Source organism: Suncus etruscus, chromosome 6, assembly GCF_024139225.1.
Source record: "Suncus etruscus isolate mSunEtr1 chromosome 6, mSunEtr1.pri.cur, whole genome shotgun sequence".
NCBI lineage: Eukaryota > Metazoa > Chordata > Mammalia > Eulipotyphla > Soricidae > Suncus > Suncus etruscus.
This window is the reverse complement of record NC_064853.1, coordinates 41,033,896-41,049,071: the sequence shown is the minus strand read 5'-3', so window position 1 is coordinate 41,049,071 and position 15,176 is coordinate 41,033,896. Positions and strand designations below refer to the sequence as shown.

General features: G+C 47.6%; 1 protein-coding gene across 1 annotated transcript; it reads right to left on the bottom strand.

The window, feature by feature from the left end:
• Positions 1 to 10,119: 10,119 nt before the first annotated feature.
• Positions 10,120 to 14,159, bottom strand: LSM10 (LSM10, U7 small nuclear RNA associated). The gene is made up of 2 exons (XM_049775115.1): positions 14,015 to 14,159; positions 10,120 to 10,894 (listed from the first exon to the last, which is right to left on the bottom strand). Exon 2 carries the CDS (start codon positions 10,845 to 10,847, stop codon positions 10,470 to 10,472), a length of 378 nt encoding a protein of 125 aa, XP_049631072.1. The 5' UTR covers positions 10,848 to 10,894; positions 14,015 to 14,159; the 3' UTR covers positions 10,120 to 10,469.
• Positions 14,160 to 15,176: the final 1,017 nt, after the last annotated feature.

Here is a 15,176-nt window from a genome sequence, read left to right as displayed (position 1 = left end):
GCACTTGCAAGGCAGACACCTTACCTCTAGCGCCACCTCACCGGCCCCTAGTCTTTTCTTTAAGCTGTTTCCCAAGGGCTGGAGAGATAGTATAGGTAAGGAGGGGAATAATGCACTTGCCTTGAATAGCACCATCCCCCAGGGTTCAATCCATAGCATTTCAGAGCCCAGCAGGAATAATTTCTTTTTCTTTAAACTTTATTTATTTATTTATTTATTTATATTGATTGATTGATATTTGGGCCACACCCAGTGATGGTCAAGGGTTACACCTGGCTCTGCCCTCAGAAATTGCCCCTGGCAGGCTGGGAGACCATAGGGGATGCCGGGAATTGAACTGGGTCCTTCCTGGGTTGGCCACATGCAAGGCAAATGCCTTACCGCTGTGCTACCTCTCTGGCCCCACAGGAATAATTTGAGTGCAGAGCTAGAAATAAAAAAAAACCCTGAGCACCACTCAATATGACCCAAAACCCAAAAATATAAATATAAATTTAAAAAACAAAGGGCCAGAGTGACAGCACAGCGGTAGGGTATTTGCCTTGCAAGACAGACATAGGTACAATTCCTGTCATCCCATATGGTCCCCCTAGCCAGGAGTGATTTTTTTTTTCATTTTTGGGCCACACCCAGCGGTACTCAGGGGTTACTCCTGGCTATCTGCTCAGAAATAGCCCTTGGCAGGCACCGGGGACCATATGGGACCACCTTAGGTCCTGAGTCAGCTGCTTGCAAAGCAAATGCCGCTGTGCTATCTCTCCGGCCCCAACCAGAAGTGATTTCTAAGTGCAGAGCTAGGAGTAACTCCTGAGCATCACTGGGTGTGGCCCAAAAACAAACAAAAAGAAACTGTAATAGTAGTAATAGTAGGGCTGGATGTTGAACCCAAACTGGCTGATTTCAAAAGGATGGATGTGAAATTCTAGCTGAGCCCCTGCAAACTGGGGACCAAGCAAACAACCTCACCCCTGCAGCAAAATCTAGCTAACACAGGATCACCACAAGATTTAGTGACTAGGAAGAGCTCTTTTATCTGGCCCTGGCCTATCTATGTTTGCATGCATCTTGTAGGCAAAGTGTTTGAAGTGGACTAGCAGAAGTCCAAATCTGGCCCCCAAACTCCCCACTTAGACAAAGGGAAAAACCTGGGGATTCCGGAAGCCCTGCCTCTAACAGGAACAAAATTTGGATTTTCCAGAGCTCTGATTATTTGCTAGATGAATCACTGGGTGCTGACACCACCATCCCCACCCCCAAGAGACTGTCAGCTGATTCAAAATATAGGATTTTAACAAAGGAGAAGAGGAGGAGAAGCAGAATAGAAACTAAAAGTGCCAGCCAGAGGAAATGCAAAGCTAGCTTGAGCAAGCAATAGAAAGAAATTGCTGAGTGTCACACACATGATGGCAAATTCTGCTGGCTCTTTACTGCCATAATGAAGTGACACCTGTCACAACAGATCAGAAATGGTTGCTTGACAAAGTACTGGTAAAACTGTCTGTCACAGGAGGAGACCTTTGATCCTGAAAGTTTCCCTCAACTTGTGAAGCCTTATAAGCAGCTCTGTTTGTTACTTTCAGGCCCCAAGGCCTGGATCTGGTGCCCTGAGTCATCCTTTTATTTATTTATTTATTTACTTATTTATTTATTTATTTATTGCTTTTTGGGCCACACCCGATGACGCTCAGGGGTTACTCCTGGTTATGTGCTCAGAAATCGTTCCTTGGGGATTTTGGGGGTTTGGGGACCATATGGGACATCGAGGTTTGAATCCAGGTCTATCTTGAGTCAGCCACATGAAATGCCCTACCGCTGTGCTATCGCTCTGGTCCCTACTTTTTTTTTTTTTTTTTTTTTTGGTTTTTGGGCCACACTCGGTGACACCCTGGATTGCTTCTGGATATGAACTCATAAATCGCTCCTGGCTTGGGGGAACATATAGGATACCAGGGATCAAACAGTGGTCCGTCCTAGGTTAGCATGTGCAAGGCAAATGCCTTACTGCTTGCACCACTGCTCCGGCCCTGAGTCATCCTTGAGGTAAGTAAGGGCACTGCTACCCTTTGTCATCAATGGGATGGCAAATGGCATGGTATGGGGATTGGGGTCTTGGTATTGAAGTTGGAACTGTGTTCAGGCTGAGGAAGTGGCTCAGTGCATAGCTCATGTCTTATATGATGCAATGGGCTTAGTCTCCAGCATTACCAGAGAGAGAAAAAACAGATCTAACTTAAAATTTTCATGTTCACTTTTACTCAATCACTAATCTTCTCTATGCATGTTTGCCTGTTGATAAAATGGCAATTCATTGTAATGACCAAAGAAGACATATATTCTCAAAAAGATATATATTCCTAAAAGATTAATGGCGTGCCTGCTCTGTGCAGACCATGGAACTAGATGCTGGAGATCCAGCTCTGGCCACCTTAAGCAATCAGGGGCCTGCATACAGCTGTGTCCAAACAGTAGCTATTTATAATGATAAATAGATCAATCATGGAGTCCAGGGAGAGCTCTTCCTCTCTCCCAGAGGAAACTAGACCTCCATTGTGAAATGAGGCAGTTGGACTGAGAGTTCCAATGTCTTCACCCTCCAGCCTCTCTGCATAGCTCCTCCTATACCAGCCATCTGTTTGATAAGATTTTGAAGCTCCATATAGATGCAATATCATATTTTTTGGCCTTTCTTTGTTGTGTTACCTGCAACTTTAGCTATAGTCAGTGGAGGTTGTGACCCATGAGGACAAGCCAGTGTGAACACGGAAGGTCTAATTCAGAAGTTTCCAAACTTGTTTTGTCTACTCACTCACTTTTTAGGGAAAAAAGTACTCAAGGTCCCCTGAAACTGGACCTTCTTTAAGAGAGCAAAAAATACTCCTCTAGCTGTACCTGATATTACTCCCTTCCCTTCTGGATTTTTACAACAGATGGTAGTGGTATTGGGGGTAGGAGATATGCAGTTTATTTCCCACTTTGTGAAACACCAGTCCAGAAGCAGGAACCAAGCCAACTAGACGATTTTTTACCTACTTTATATTGTTCACTAGGCTGTTGTGAAACAATGTAAGAAATCAGGGGACTGGGCCCGGAGAGATAGCACAGTGGTGTTTGCCTTGCAAACAGCTGACCCAGGACCAAAGGTGGTTGGTTCAAATCCCCGTGTCCCATATGGTCCCCCGTGCCTGCTAGGAGCTATTTCTGAGCAGACAGCCAGGAGTCACCCCTGAGCAACACCGGGTGTGACCCAAAAACTAAAAAAAAAAAATCAGGGGACTCCTACTGCTATAAGGGCTGAAGGCTTTTAGCTGGGGAAGCCAGACTGCATCTCATTAATAGAAATGTTCACCTTGGGGTCCATACAGATAGCACAGTAGTAGGGTGTTTGCCTTGCAAGTGGCTGACCGGAGACAAACCCAGGGTCGATTCCCGGCATCCCATATGGTTCCCCTGAGCCTGTCAGGAGCGATTTTTGAGCGCAGAGCCAGGAGTAAATCCTGAGTGCCACTTGGTGTGGCCCCAAATTAAAAAAAAATGTTCTCCTTCCTTCAAGTCTTATCCATCCAGGAGTTTGCCTCCTATAGGGCTAAGAAAGTTCTGAATTGGAAGCTTCCAGCTTCCAATCCAAGAAACATCCACCTCTCCTCAAAGCCTCCTCCTGCAAATGAATGAGCCCTGGGAGGGAAGGGGCTTCACAGTGAATGTGTCATTTCCAACCAAGGTTATAGAGATGAGTAGCACAAAACCTAGACTCAGTGGCGACAAGATTTTAAGTTTTTACTTCTGGTGTCACTCAGCTTTTGGTACAGATGCATTTGCTACCTCATTTGTAGAAAAAAAAAATGATCCCACAAAATGTGGGGATTTGTTTCTACCTATTGAATTCCAAGGTTTAGCCTTCCGAGAGGAAGGGAAAGCATTCCTGTGCAGATATGAATTTAGAAACCCTTGTTCTAAATTCTTTTTTTTGGGGGGGGGCACACTCATCTGACACTCAGGAGTTATTCCTGGCTATGTGCTCAGAAATCGCCCCTGGCTTGGGGGGACCATATGGGATGCTAGGGGATCGAACCGAGGTCCGTCTTAGGCTAGCGCGTACAAGACAGATGCCTTACCCCTAGCACCACCTCTCCGGCCCCCTTGTTCTAAATTCTAAAACAATGGGATTAAAGTGATAGTACAGTGGGTAGGGCGTTTGCCTTGCATGTAGTCAACCTGAGACCAACTCATGTTCGATATCCGGTATCCTGTACGGTCCCACTGTCAGGAGCGATTTCTTTGTTGTTGTTGTTGTTGTTGTTGTTGTTTTTAAAGCTTTCTTTATCAAGTAATAAAGCTCTCTAAAAATTAGCTGTGTGCTAAAGCATAGGGCTTCTTGTTGTTTTTTTGGGAGCCACACCCAGTGACGCTCAAGGGTTATTTCTAGCTATGTGCTCAAAAATCGCTCCTGGCTTGGGGGACCATATGGTATGCCAGGGGGATCGAACCACAGTCCATCCTAGGTCAGCCGTGTGCAAGGCAAACGCCTTACTGCTGCACCACTGCTCCAGCCCAGGAGTGATTTCTGAGCACAGAGCCAGGAGTAACCCCTGAGAGCCACTGGGTGTGGTTCCTCACCAAAAAATCCCTAAAAAACAAAATAAATTCTAAAACAAGGGGAGCTCTGGGAAACTGAGACTGGGGTGTGGGTGATTCCTGGGAAGAAACACTTCTTTTCAGTTTGATAGCTGGAGGGGACAGTGGGACTGAATCACAGGGAAGGGTGTCCTTTTTCTGAGTATAACAAATGGTAGGAAGTGACAAAATCCTCAAAAGAAATAGCTGTGTATGTCAAATTGGGGCAAAAAGGGCAGTGGAACCCAGGTCCTGGAGAAGTCCCTGGGCCTACTTTGGTTTGGGCAAGAGGCAAAGAAATCTCAAAATAGAGGGGCTGGAGCAATAGCATAGTGGTAAAGGAGTTTGCCTTGCACGTGGCCAACCCAGGACAAAAGGTGGTTTGAATCCTGGCATCTCATGTGGTCCCCTGTTGAATAACAGCCCTGGATAGGGTTGGATGATGACGGGATGGAGGGTGCGGCCTTTGTTCTCCAGCTCGGGCCACTGGTCTGCAACCCTCTCCAGCAGGCAGGTCTGAGGGTTCAAGATAGCAGCAGGGAAATGATCCACAGATATCAGGCTTCAGGAGACATCAGCTTTATTCAGGCCCTAGCCACCACATGTGTGGCCTATCATAACCTTTCAAGCCATCTCCATTATTGGTCCTGCATCTTGCTCCATCTCTCTTGCTGAATCTCTTGCAATCTCCCTTCCGAATCCTCTTCCTGCCCCTGAGGTGATTCCTTTGATACCTCCCAAAGCCCCTACCAGAAATGGGCAGGTCTTACCCTCAGGTAGGTAACACAGGAAGATAGGGGTGGGGTGACAGTCCCCTGAGCCTGACAGGGGAGATTTCTGAGAGCAGAGCCAGGAGTAGCCCTGAGTGCTGCCCAAAATAAAACAAAAACAACAACAAAAAAGAAATCTCCAGGGCCTGGAGAGATAGCACAGTGGTAGGACGTTTGCCTTGCACGTAGCCAAATCCAGGACGGATGATGGCTATTCCATATATATGGTCCCCTCTGCCTTCCAGGAGCGATTTTTTTTTTTTTTTTTTTTTGGTTTTTGGGTCATACCTGGCAACTCAGCGGTTACTCCTGGCTCTACAATCAGAAGTCACTCCTGGCAGGCTTGGGGGACCATATGGGGGATGCTGGGATTCGAACAAGGGTCTGTCCTGTGTTGGCCACGTACAAGCAAATGCTTTACCATTGTGCTACCATTCCAGCCCCCCAGGAGTGATTTTCAGCACAGAGCCGGGAGTAACCAAAAACCAAAAACCAAAACCAAAACCAAAAAAAAAAAAAAAAAAAAAAAAAGAAAGAATCTCTAAATCAAGAGGGGTATGTGTTATACCTGAGGGGTTATTTGGTCAGGAGGCTTGGCAATAATCAGAATGGGCTGATGATAAAAAAAAAAAAAAAAGACCACAGCAAGGATGGTAGGCAGGTAGCACCTGCCTGTTACGTATACATAGAGCCCAGGTTCAGTTCCTGGTACTGTGTGACCTCACTGAACATCGCTGGTGTGGCTGTGGAAAGTCACCCCAAACCTAGACCCAACAAAAAAATAACCAGAGTAGGAGGATAACAGGTGAATGCCAATGAGATCCCCAGGCTGTGGCACCTTGACAGATGTGTCCTCAAGTTCAAACAGTTCCAAGGGAGGTGGGACTTATTTTGGCAGCAGCTAGGGAATAGGACTGGGAGTTGGAGGAGAGAAAACTCAAGTTCTGTTTCCTGTGCAGCAGAAATTAGAACCACACATCTTTTCCCCACATGACCTTCGTCCCTCTCCTGTTTCCCCCACTCTCACTCACCTCTCTCTGAGGCAGGCAGTGCCACAGAAACTCCTTCTTCAATGTCAGCCATAGGTTACTGAAAACTGTGACTGATTGAAGAGCAGGAGAACAAAAGCAGGTTCTCTACAAGGTCATGTTTCCCTCAACAGCACTAGTCAGGTTTTTCTCTAATCCTTATAATGAAATGCTGAGTGAAAGGAAGATATTTCAAAATCTATTCTCCTTATCTCCCACCCCAGGGCCGGGGCACTAGTCCTCCTCACCTCTTTTCTTAACTTTACATTTTAGACTGTATCAGCAGAACTCAGAGGCCACTCTCAGCAGTGCTAGGAGGGACTGCATGGTACCAGAGGATCAAATCCCACTGGGCTTCACACAATCACTCTGCTACAACCCTGCCTCTTCCTTTGGCTCTCTAAATGGCAGGCTTCTTTATAGGTTTAATTTCACTTTTTTCTTTTCTTTTTCTGGAAGTGGCATACTGGCAGCACTCAGGAGTTACTCCTGGCTCTGTACTCAGAAATCACTCCTGCCAGGGTTGGGGAAACATATGGGATGCTGGGGATCGAACCCAGGTCAGCCGAGTGCAAGGCAAATGCCTTACCTGCTCTGCTATCGCTCTGCTCCCCTTTTAATATCACTTTCCAAAAGAAAAACTCTATATTCTTGAAGTGCCCTGCTTACTTCCTTACTGACATTGCTGAAAAGCTACCTTGGGTAAACAAAGCACAAGTCTTCAAGACCCAAGGACTCAGGCCTTCCAACAATTGGGCCTGGACTACAAGGGAGGTTGGCAGGTACCCAGGTGTGTTTGAAGGGATTCAGCATCCCCTGGCATATGGCAAGTCAGGCATTTCCAAACTGCCACCGGTCATTCATCCCCCAAGTATTGCTAGTTCTGATAGGAAACACAGTAATAGTGCCTTGCCTAAAACAAGAGCCTGCTGTTGGGGTTAAAGAATGCTTCTAGAATGTTTGGAGTCTCCTACTGCTGCTCTTCTTCCTGACCTGGGCTGGGGGAGTCCCCTTCTCCTTTGGTAAGGATGAAGAAGCCCCTGGTGGCTCATTTATATGTATCTCTAGGAGACTCATACCAGTTCTTCACTATAGAAAAGGTATCCCTCCCCAACTTTCTGGCAGTAACGTCATATTTCCAAACCTCCCTTTTGTGTCTGCCAGTATCTTCTTCCCAGCAATCAACTGGTACCTAGATTCTTGAATGGTAGGTCACCATGACCCCCATGGGTCATATAACTGAATGTGGGCAATACCAAAATGTTAGCAACTGCAAAATGTTTCTGAAGGCACAACTACTGCAAAGAAATTCAAAATCAAGCATGTTGTATATTTGAAGTGGTTCCTGTAATGTTCTCAGGTATTGTGTTTCAGGTAAGAAATGCACTTTTTTTTTTTTTTTTTGGTTTTTGGGCCACACCCGGTAACGCTCAGGGGTTACTCCTGGCTATGCGCTCAGAAGTTGCTCCTGGCTTGGGGGACCATATGGGACGCCGGGGGATCGAACCGAGGTCCGTCCAAGGCTAGCGCAGGCAAGGCAGGCACCTTACCTCTTGCGCCACCGCCCGGCCCAGAAATGCACTCTTATGAGTGGGAAAGTTGAAGAAGCCCTGAAGTGGGGGTAATGTTTATTTCCTTGAACCTACCAAAATGGCCCAGAAAGCTCAGCGAAGTATTCTTCCCATAGGTTTCTGGCTGTGCTTTACCTACTAGTAAATGGGGAATGAAAGACTGAGATTTGTGGAAGGGCTCTGGTGGGTGGGTGCTGCCTAATCCTGCAGTTGGGTGGGAGTGGCGGGCATAGGATCCATCCTGGTTCACATATTTTGAACAGGGAGGAAGTAGCAAAGTGTCTTTTCTAGACACAACCCAGCAGCATCTGATGGGCTTAGAGCAGGACTTGGAGGACTTGGGTAGACCATGGCTATTGGCCCTCTCAACATGCCCTTCAAAAAAGTTTGTTGTACTGCTGACAGTTCAAAGGGTGAAATACATGAGGTTTTTTGGGGGGTGGGGTGGGGGTTACACCCAGCAGCACTCAGGGGTTACTCCTGGCTCTATGCTCAGATATTGCTCCTGGCATGCTCAGGGGACCATATGAGATGCCGGGATTTGAACCACCGACCTTCTGCATGAAAGGCAAATGCCTTACCTGCATGCTATCTCTCCGGCCCCTGAAATACATGTTTTACATGCCAGAGACACAGGTTTGATCACTGACACAAGTCCCCTGAACTCAATTGGGAGTAGCTACCAAGTACCACAGCAGAAACCTGTAAGATGTGGCCAAAATGTGAAAATCAAATGGAGTCTCTTCTTTTTGGTCCACATAGCCTGACCCAGCAGTGTTTCATGGCTACTCCTGGATTGGTGCTTGTTAGTGGGGGCAAGAGGGAAATATGACCTAGAGAGAGTGTTCAGGACCCTCCCTAGGGATACTTGGCCTGCCCTGCCTTATTCAAATCTTTGGCCCAGCAGCTATCAGTCTGAATCTCATTTTTGTGGTCCTTAATGGAGAACCTCCTCCATTAGATTATAATCTTCTCTCAGGAAGGAACCAAATGTTACTTGGGAGCATGAGCTGAACAGAAGGCCTGGTCCAGCAGTGGTCTGTGGGTGTTTGAGGAGGAGAAACTGGCTGCAAGAAATGGAACTGCTCTTACTGAGGTGGGGGAGCGTATGCACAGGATTCCGCTACTACAAAACAACTTGGATTCTAAGCCCTTTTTCGGGGCCAGAGAAAGAATAGTGGATAGGGTTCTTGACTTGCACATGATCAACAGGGGTTCCATCAGCACTACAGATTGTCCCCTCCCTGACCAGCGTTAAAGGAGTAGTGATATCTGAGCACAGAACCAGGAGTAAGCCCTGAGCACTGATGGGAATAGCTAGGCACCTAACCCTACTCCCCAGAAAAAAGGGGGGGTGACCCTGAGGTCCAATTTCTAGCATTGCAGCCTAATTCTCTGCAGTTAGATGGACTCCTATACCTGAGTAGAATGCTCAGGATTATTCTAACCTCTCATAGCTGAAAAGAGTGAGGAAACACAGGGCCTGGAGAACCACATCCCACTTGACCAAACTCTACCACTTCAATCTACTGAAGATTAGCAGCTGTGGGGTAAGCAAAAATGTACCACTCAGCACCCCCAGACTCATGAAACCCAAATAGGTGGGAGTTAGGAGTAGTAACTCTGTGAGCAACCAAACTTGAGACCCAGTTTCTTAGGATATAGGATCATTGGGAGCTGCAAACACTTCCAGGAAAGCCTGAGGCCTAGAACTGCTGGCATCCCAATTCAAGTGGTTTTTTCTGGGGGGGGGGGGGTGTGTGTGTTTGTTTTTGGGCCACATCCAGTGATGCTCAGGAGTTACTCCTGGCTATGCACTCAGAAATCGTTCCTGGCTCGGGGGACCTTAAGGGATGCGGGGATTGAATCCAGGCCTGTCCTGGGTCAGCCGCATGCAAGGCAAATGCCCTACCACTGTGCTATAGCTTTGGCCCTGTGTTTTTTTTTGTTTTGGCCACAACCAGCAGTGCTCAGGGCTGACTCCTGGCAGGCTTGGGGGACCATATGGAATATTAGGAATTGGCAATGTGCAAGGCAAACATTCTATTCACTATGCTACCTATTACTCTGGCCCCTTAATTCAGATTTTTTAGAAACTTAATACTTGCAAGAGAAACTGGGAAAATACACAGAAGTGGCTCAGGCTGAGCACATTTAATAATCCTGAATGGGAGAGAGTTGAAAACTATTCGACAAATTCCTGAAATCAGCAAATCAATGTTTCAGAAACAAAGAATCCAAAGGAGGGATTGTCGCCTATGGCAAGGCCACATATGAATAAGCAGGATTCCGGGTCCCGAAAGAAGTCTGGGAGGACATCCTGTGAAGGCAGCTATGGCAGGTGGTGTTGGCAGGCACCAGTTTTCAAACTGGCTCTACTCCCTTTCTTGGTTCTGGGCAGGGAGAGAACGTGGACAAGTGGTTCAAGAGTACCAAGGTGGAACTAAGTGAGTCTAAGAACTAAGTGGGGACCTGCACAAGGGCTAAGCTCACTTATATTTCTTGGTGGGAAACTCTCGCCGGCCTTGGCCTTGGCCCTTGCCGCCAAAGTTGCGAACCCGGTGGATAAGCTGCAGCTGGTGCTCGATGGTGGCGGTGATGTTCACATCATCTGGGATATGTACATAACGGACATTTCGGCCTGTCACAAAAAGGTCATCCAACTCGACCTGATGCCCCCAGCGGTCCGTGTAGGTGACCTTGCCCAGGCGGATGTTCATGAAAGCATCAACATTGTCTATGCGTCCACGAGCCACACTCTCATCCCGCAGGTCCACAGTGGTGACCTGGCCTTGCAGTCCCTGCAGAAGGATGATCAGACTGTTCTCGGAGATGGTCCGCTCTTTCACTGAGTGACTCAGTGCCATCCTCCCAGACTGCTGACAGCTCACTGGAGAAGAAGCTCAGATGGAAGCTGGAGCAGAGTAGAAGGCATAGGTGAATGTATACCCAGCTGACACACCCACCCCAGAGGTTCTGATTCATTTATTTGTTCAGGGATGTGGCCAGGTTTCCTATTTTCTAAAAGTCCCCCAGTTTATTGTAATGTGCAGATGAATTTGAGAACCACTGATCTAAAGTGTAGACTGCACCATGCTACTGAGAGTCTCACCTGTGAATCAACATTTTCAGCACCTCCTAGGTACTTTTTAGAAATTCTCACTGTGTGAGCTGGAGAGATCGTAGAATGGATAGGACACTTGTTTAGCACATGGCCTACCTATGGCATGGCATCCCTATGGTTCCCTGAGCACTGCCAAAAGTAATTCCTGAATACAGAGCCAGGAGTAACCCCTGAACATCTCTGGATGTGGTAGAAAAAAAATTCCACCACCACCACCAAAAAAATACTGGGTCTAGGCCAGAGTCATAGTACAGAGGTAGAACTTTTACCTGACCTAGGTATTTATTCTGGGAATCACATAAGGTCCCCCGAGCTCACTGGGAGTGATTCCTAAGAGTAGAGTCAGGAGAAACCCCTGAGCACCACCAGGTGTGTTCCTAAAAATCTAAAACAAACAAACAAAAAAAAAATGCTGAGACTAATTGCTGACCTTTTCTCCTCCATATGAACACAAATGAACCTCTCACCAAAGGTTTACATGAGAATTACCTGGAAGACTTAACTAAATCCAGATCACTGAGATGGGGCCAGAGCAGAGATACTCAAATGAGAGGTTCCAACCCCCATGGCAGTGTCCCCCCCCCCACCCCCACCCCCGCCCAGTCTATATTAGCACTGCTAGTACAGACCCTAAAACAAAACAAAACACCAAAAATATCATATTACTGGGACTGGAGAGTAGCACAGCAGTAGGGTGTTTGCCTTGCACATGGCCAACCTAGGACAAATCCAGGTTTGATTCCTGGCATCCCATATGGTCCCGAGCCTGCCAGGAGTGACTTCAGAGCAGAGCCAGGAGTAACCCTTGAACACCACCAGGTGTGCCAAAATATAAACCGTCCAAAAACCCCAAATCCACCAGATTACTGCAGTGTCTTAACTCAGTGGTGAGGCTCAAGCAGTGCTTGCTCCTGGTGGTGCTACAGGGACTATTCAGTGCCAGGAATTGAACCTGGGGCTCCTATATGCCGAGCACACACTAGCTCTGAGCCATCTCCTGGACACCAATAATGCATTTCTTTGTTTGGTTTTTGGGCCATAAGTGGTAACGCTCAGGGGTTACTACCAGCTATGCTCTCAGAAATCACTCCTGGCTCGGGGACCATATAGAATGCTGGGGATCGATTCCAGGTCCATCCTGGGTCAGCCATGTAGCAATGCAAATGCCCTACCACTGTGCTATCACTCCGGCCCTTTTTTTTTTTTTTAAATTATCTTTATTTAAGCAGCATGATTACACACATGGTTGTAGTTGGGTTTCAGTCATAAAAAGAACACCCCCTTCACCAATGCAACATTCCCACCACTCCCCCACACCCTGCTGTATTAGAGACAGGCATTATACTTCTTTCACTCATTGTCATGATAGTTGTTAGTTATTTCTCTAACTACACTCATTGTGATGAGCTTCTATTGTAAACGGGTCCTTCCAGCCCTCATCTCTATTGTTCAAGAATGCATTTTTCTTTTTGTTGGTTTTTATGGGGCCACACCCGGTGGTGCTCAGGGGTTTCTCCTGGCTCTCTGCTCAGAAATAGCTCCTGGCAGACTCAGGGGACCATATGGGACACCGGGATTTGAACCAATCACCTTTGGTCCTGGATCGGCTGCTTGCAAGGCAAACGTCACTGTGCTATCTCTCCAGCCCCCCAAGAATGCATTTTTTTTTGTTTTTGTTTTTTGTTTTTTGGGTCACACCCGGCATTGCTCAGGGGTTACTCCTGGCTGTCTGCTCAGAAATAGCTCCTGGCAGGCACGGGGGACCATATGGGACACCCGGATTCGAACCAACCACCTTGGGTCCTGGATCAGCCGTTTGGGCAAATGCCGCCGCCGTTGTGCTATCTCTCCGGGCCCAAGAATGCATTTCTAACATTCTCTCATTTGATAACAGTGGTCAAAGACCACACCCTGAAAACAATGGTCTACATCTCAACCTTTCTACACCTGTGCTACAGCAGAAATAAAAATTATACAAAAAGGGCCGGAGAGATAGCAGGGAGGTAGGGCATTGCCTTGCATGCAGAAGGACGGTGGTTCGAATCCCGGCATCCCATATGGTTCCCAGAGTCTGCCAGGAGCGATTTCTGAGTGTAGAGCCAGGAGTAACCTGAGTGCTGCCAGGTGTGACCCAAGAACCAAAAAAAAAAAAAAAAAATTATACAAAAAGTAAAAACGTATCAGTATCTATATAGTTTTGCCATATGATTCAGGCATCCATGAGTTAAATGAGAATAACTTTTGTGGTCTGGCAGTAACTTTGTGCAAGGGTTGGAGGACCAGTCTGTAAAACCATTTTACAGCTACCAGGTAAGCAAAAAAAAAAAAAAGCTGATTAAAAAAGAAAAGAAGGGCTGGAGAGATGCACACGGTAAGGCAATTTGCCTTGCAAGTGGGCCGACCCAGGACGAACTGGGTTCGATTCCCGGCATTCCATAAGGTCCTCCAAGCCTGCCAGGAACGATTTTTTTTTCTTTTCTTGTTTTTGGGCTACACCCGGCGGTGCTCAGGGATCACTCCTGGCTCTGCGCTCAGAAATCACTTGACTTCCAAAGTGTAGGGGCAGTATCATCATCATTTGACATCTGGTACCCTAGACTCAGACCCGGCGAGGCAAGTTGAGGAATTTTTTATCCCCATCAAGAACCCCGACAAGTGGCGTTAAAATGGGCCCGAGCTGTGGGGTCTGGGGGACTCGGCACAGCGCCTTGGGGGTCCTCCCCCGCACCTGACATCTCCAGGCCTGCGCGGCACAAAGCAGCAGGCCGCGGCCCGGGGCTCTGCCGTGCCTAGGCGGGCGAGTAGGCCACGCGGCTCCCGCAGGGCTGAAGCCAATCGGCCAAGTGGGCGAGGACGACCCGCTCACTCCCTGAGCTCGGGGAGATGAAAAAGCCTCTCCTGCGCGCTCACCTCGGCCATGGAGGGTTCCGGGTCGCCTCGCGCTCCCGGCCCCACAGCGCCGATCTCTTCCGCTTTCCGGGTCTCTCTTTTTCTCGTTCGCCACCGAAGTCCGCCAGCGCCTAGCTGGTCGGCCTCCGGCACTAACGGGCCACCGCAAACGCGGGCCGCTCTGCCCCGCGGGAGCATAGAGCGCCAGAAACTACAACTCCCAGAATACCTCGCGGTCCGGCTTGTTTTGGGCCGAGGCTTGGTCCTAGATCTAAGGGGGTGAGGGTGGGGTCCTTTATTCATTCACCAAATGTTCATGGGTCCTTGTAGGGCCCCCATCGAGGAGTCCAGACTTAGAGTGTATGACACGATCCATGATCGAAAGACCCTTAAACGTTAGCAAAGGTGTTTATCCCTAGTTTCTTTCTTTTTTCTTTTCTTCTTCTTTTTTTTTTGGTTTTTGGGTCACACCGGCAGCGCTCAGGGGTTAATCCTGGCTCTAAGCTCAGACATCGCTCCTGGCAGGTTCGGGGGAACCATATAGGATGCCGGGATTCGAACCACTGTTGGTCCTGGGTCGGATGCTTGCAAGGCAAACGCCCTACTGCAGTGCTATCTCTTCGGCCCCTATCCCTAGTTTCTTTGTATCTTTTTGTTTGCAATTTGGTTTCATCCAAAACAAAGATGGTCTTATATGTAAATCTGGGCGGGACAGGCTCAGGATAGATGCCACATTTTGGGGTGGTCTTTATATTCAATAAAAACGATAGTTCTGGCAGGCAGAAGGCTTCAGACTAGGGAGAAGACTGCAGACTACAGTTGTTTCACCCTCAGCCTGGTTTGGATTATTTCATTCGCACCCTAATTTAGACTCATTTAGCTGGGTTTCAAGATAAGGCACGTGGGGGTGATTTTACACAAAGGGAGCAGGAGCTTGTCTAGAAGAAACAAAGAAACTATGATCATAGTTTTCAGAGAATGAAAGCTGGTATTTAATGTTAGTTTATCGAATGACCTGGTGTGTCCCCGAGGTGGTGATATTTAAGCCTGAATAGTTGGCATGAAAACAATCCTGTGAAACCTTGAAGAGGGGCACTGTGAGCAGAGAGAAGTAGAGAGTACTTGGCCAAGATGAGCTTGGATGGGTTAAACATGTAGTAGCTAGCTCAGTAGCGAAGACCAG

Excerpts from the sequence above, each read along its gene's own strand:
- LSM10 (XM_049775115.1), bottom strand. The coding sequence starts at position 10,847 with ATGGCACTGAGTCACTCAGTGAAAGAGCGGACCATCTCCGAGAACAGT.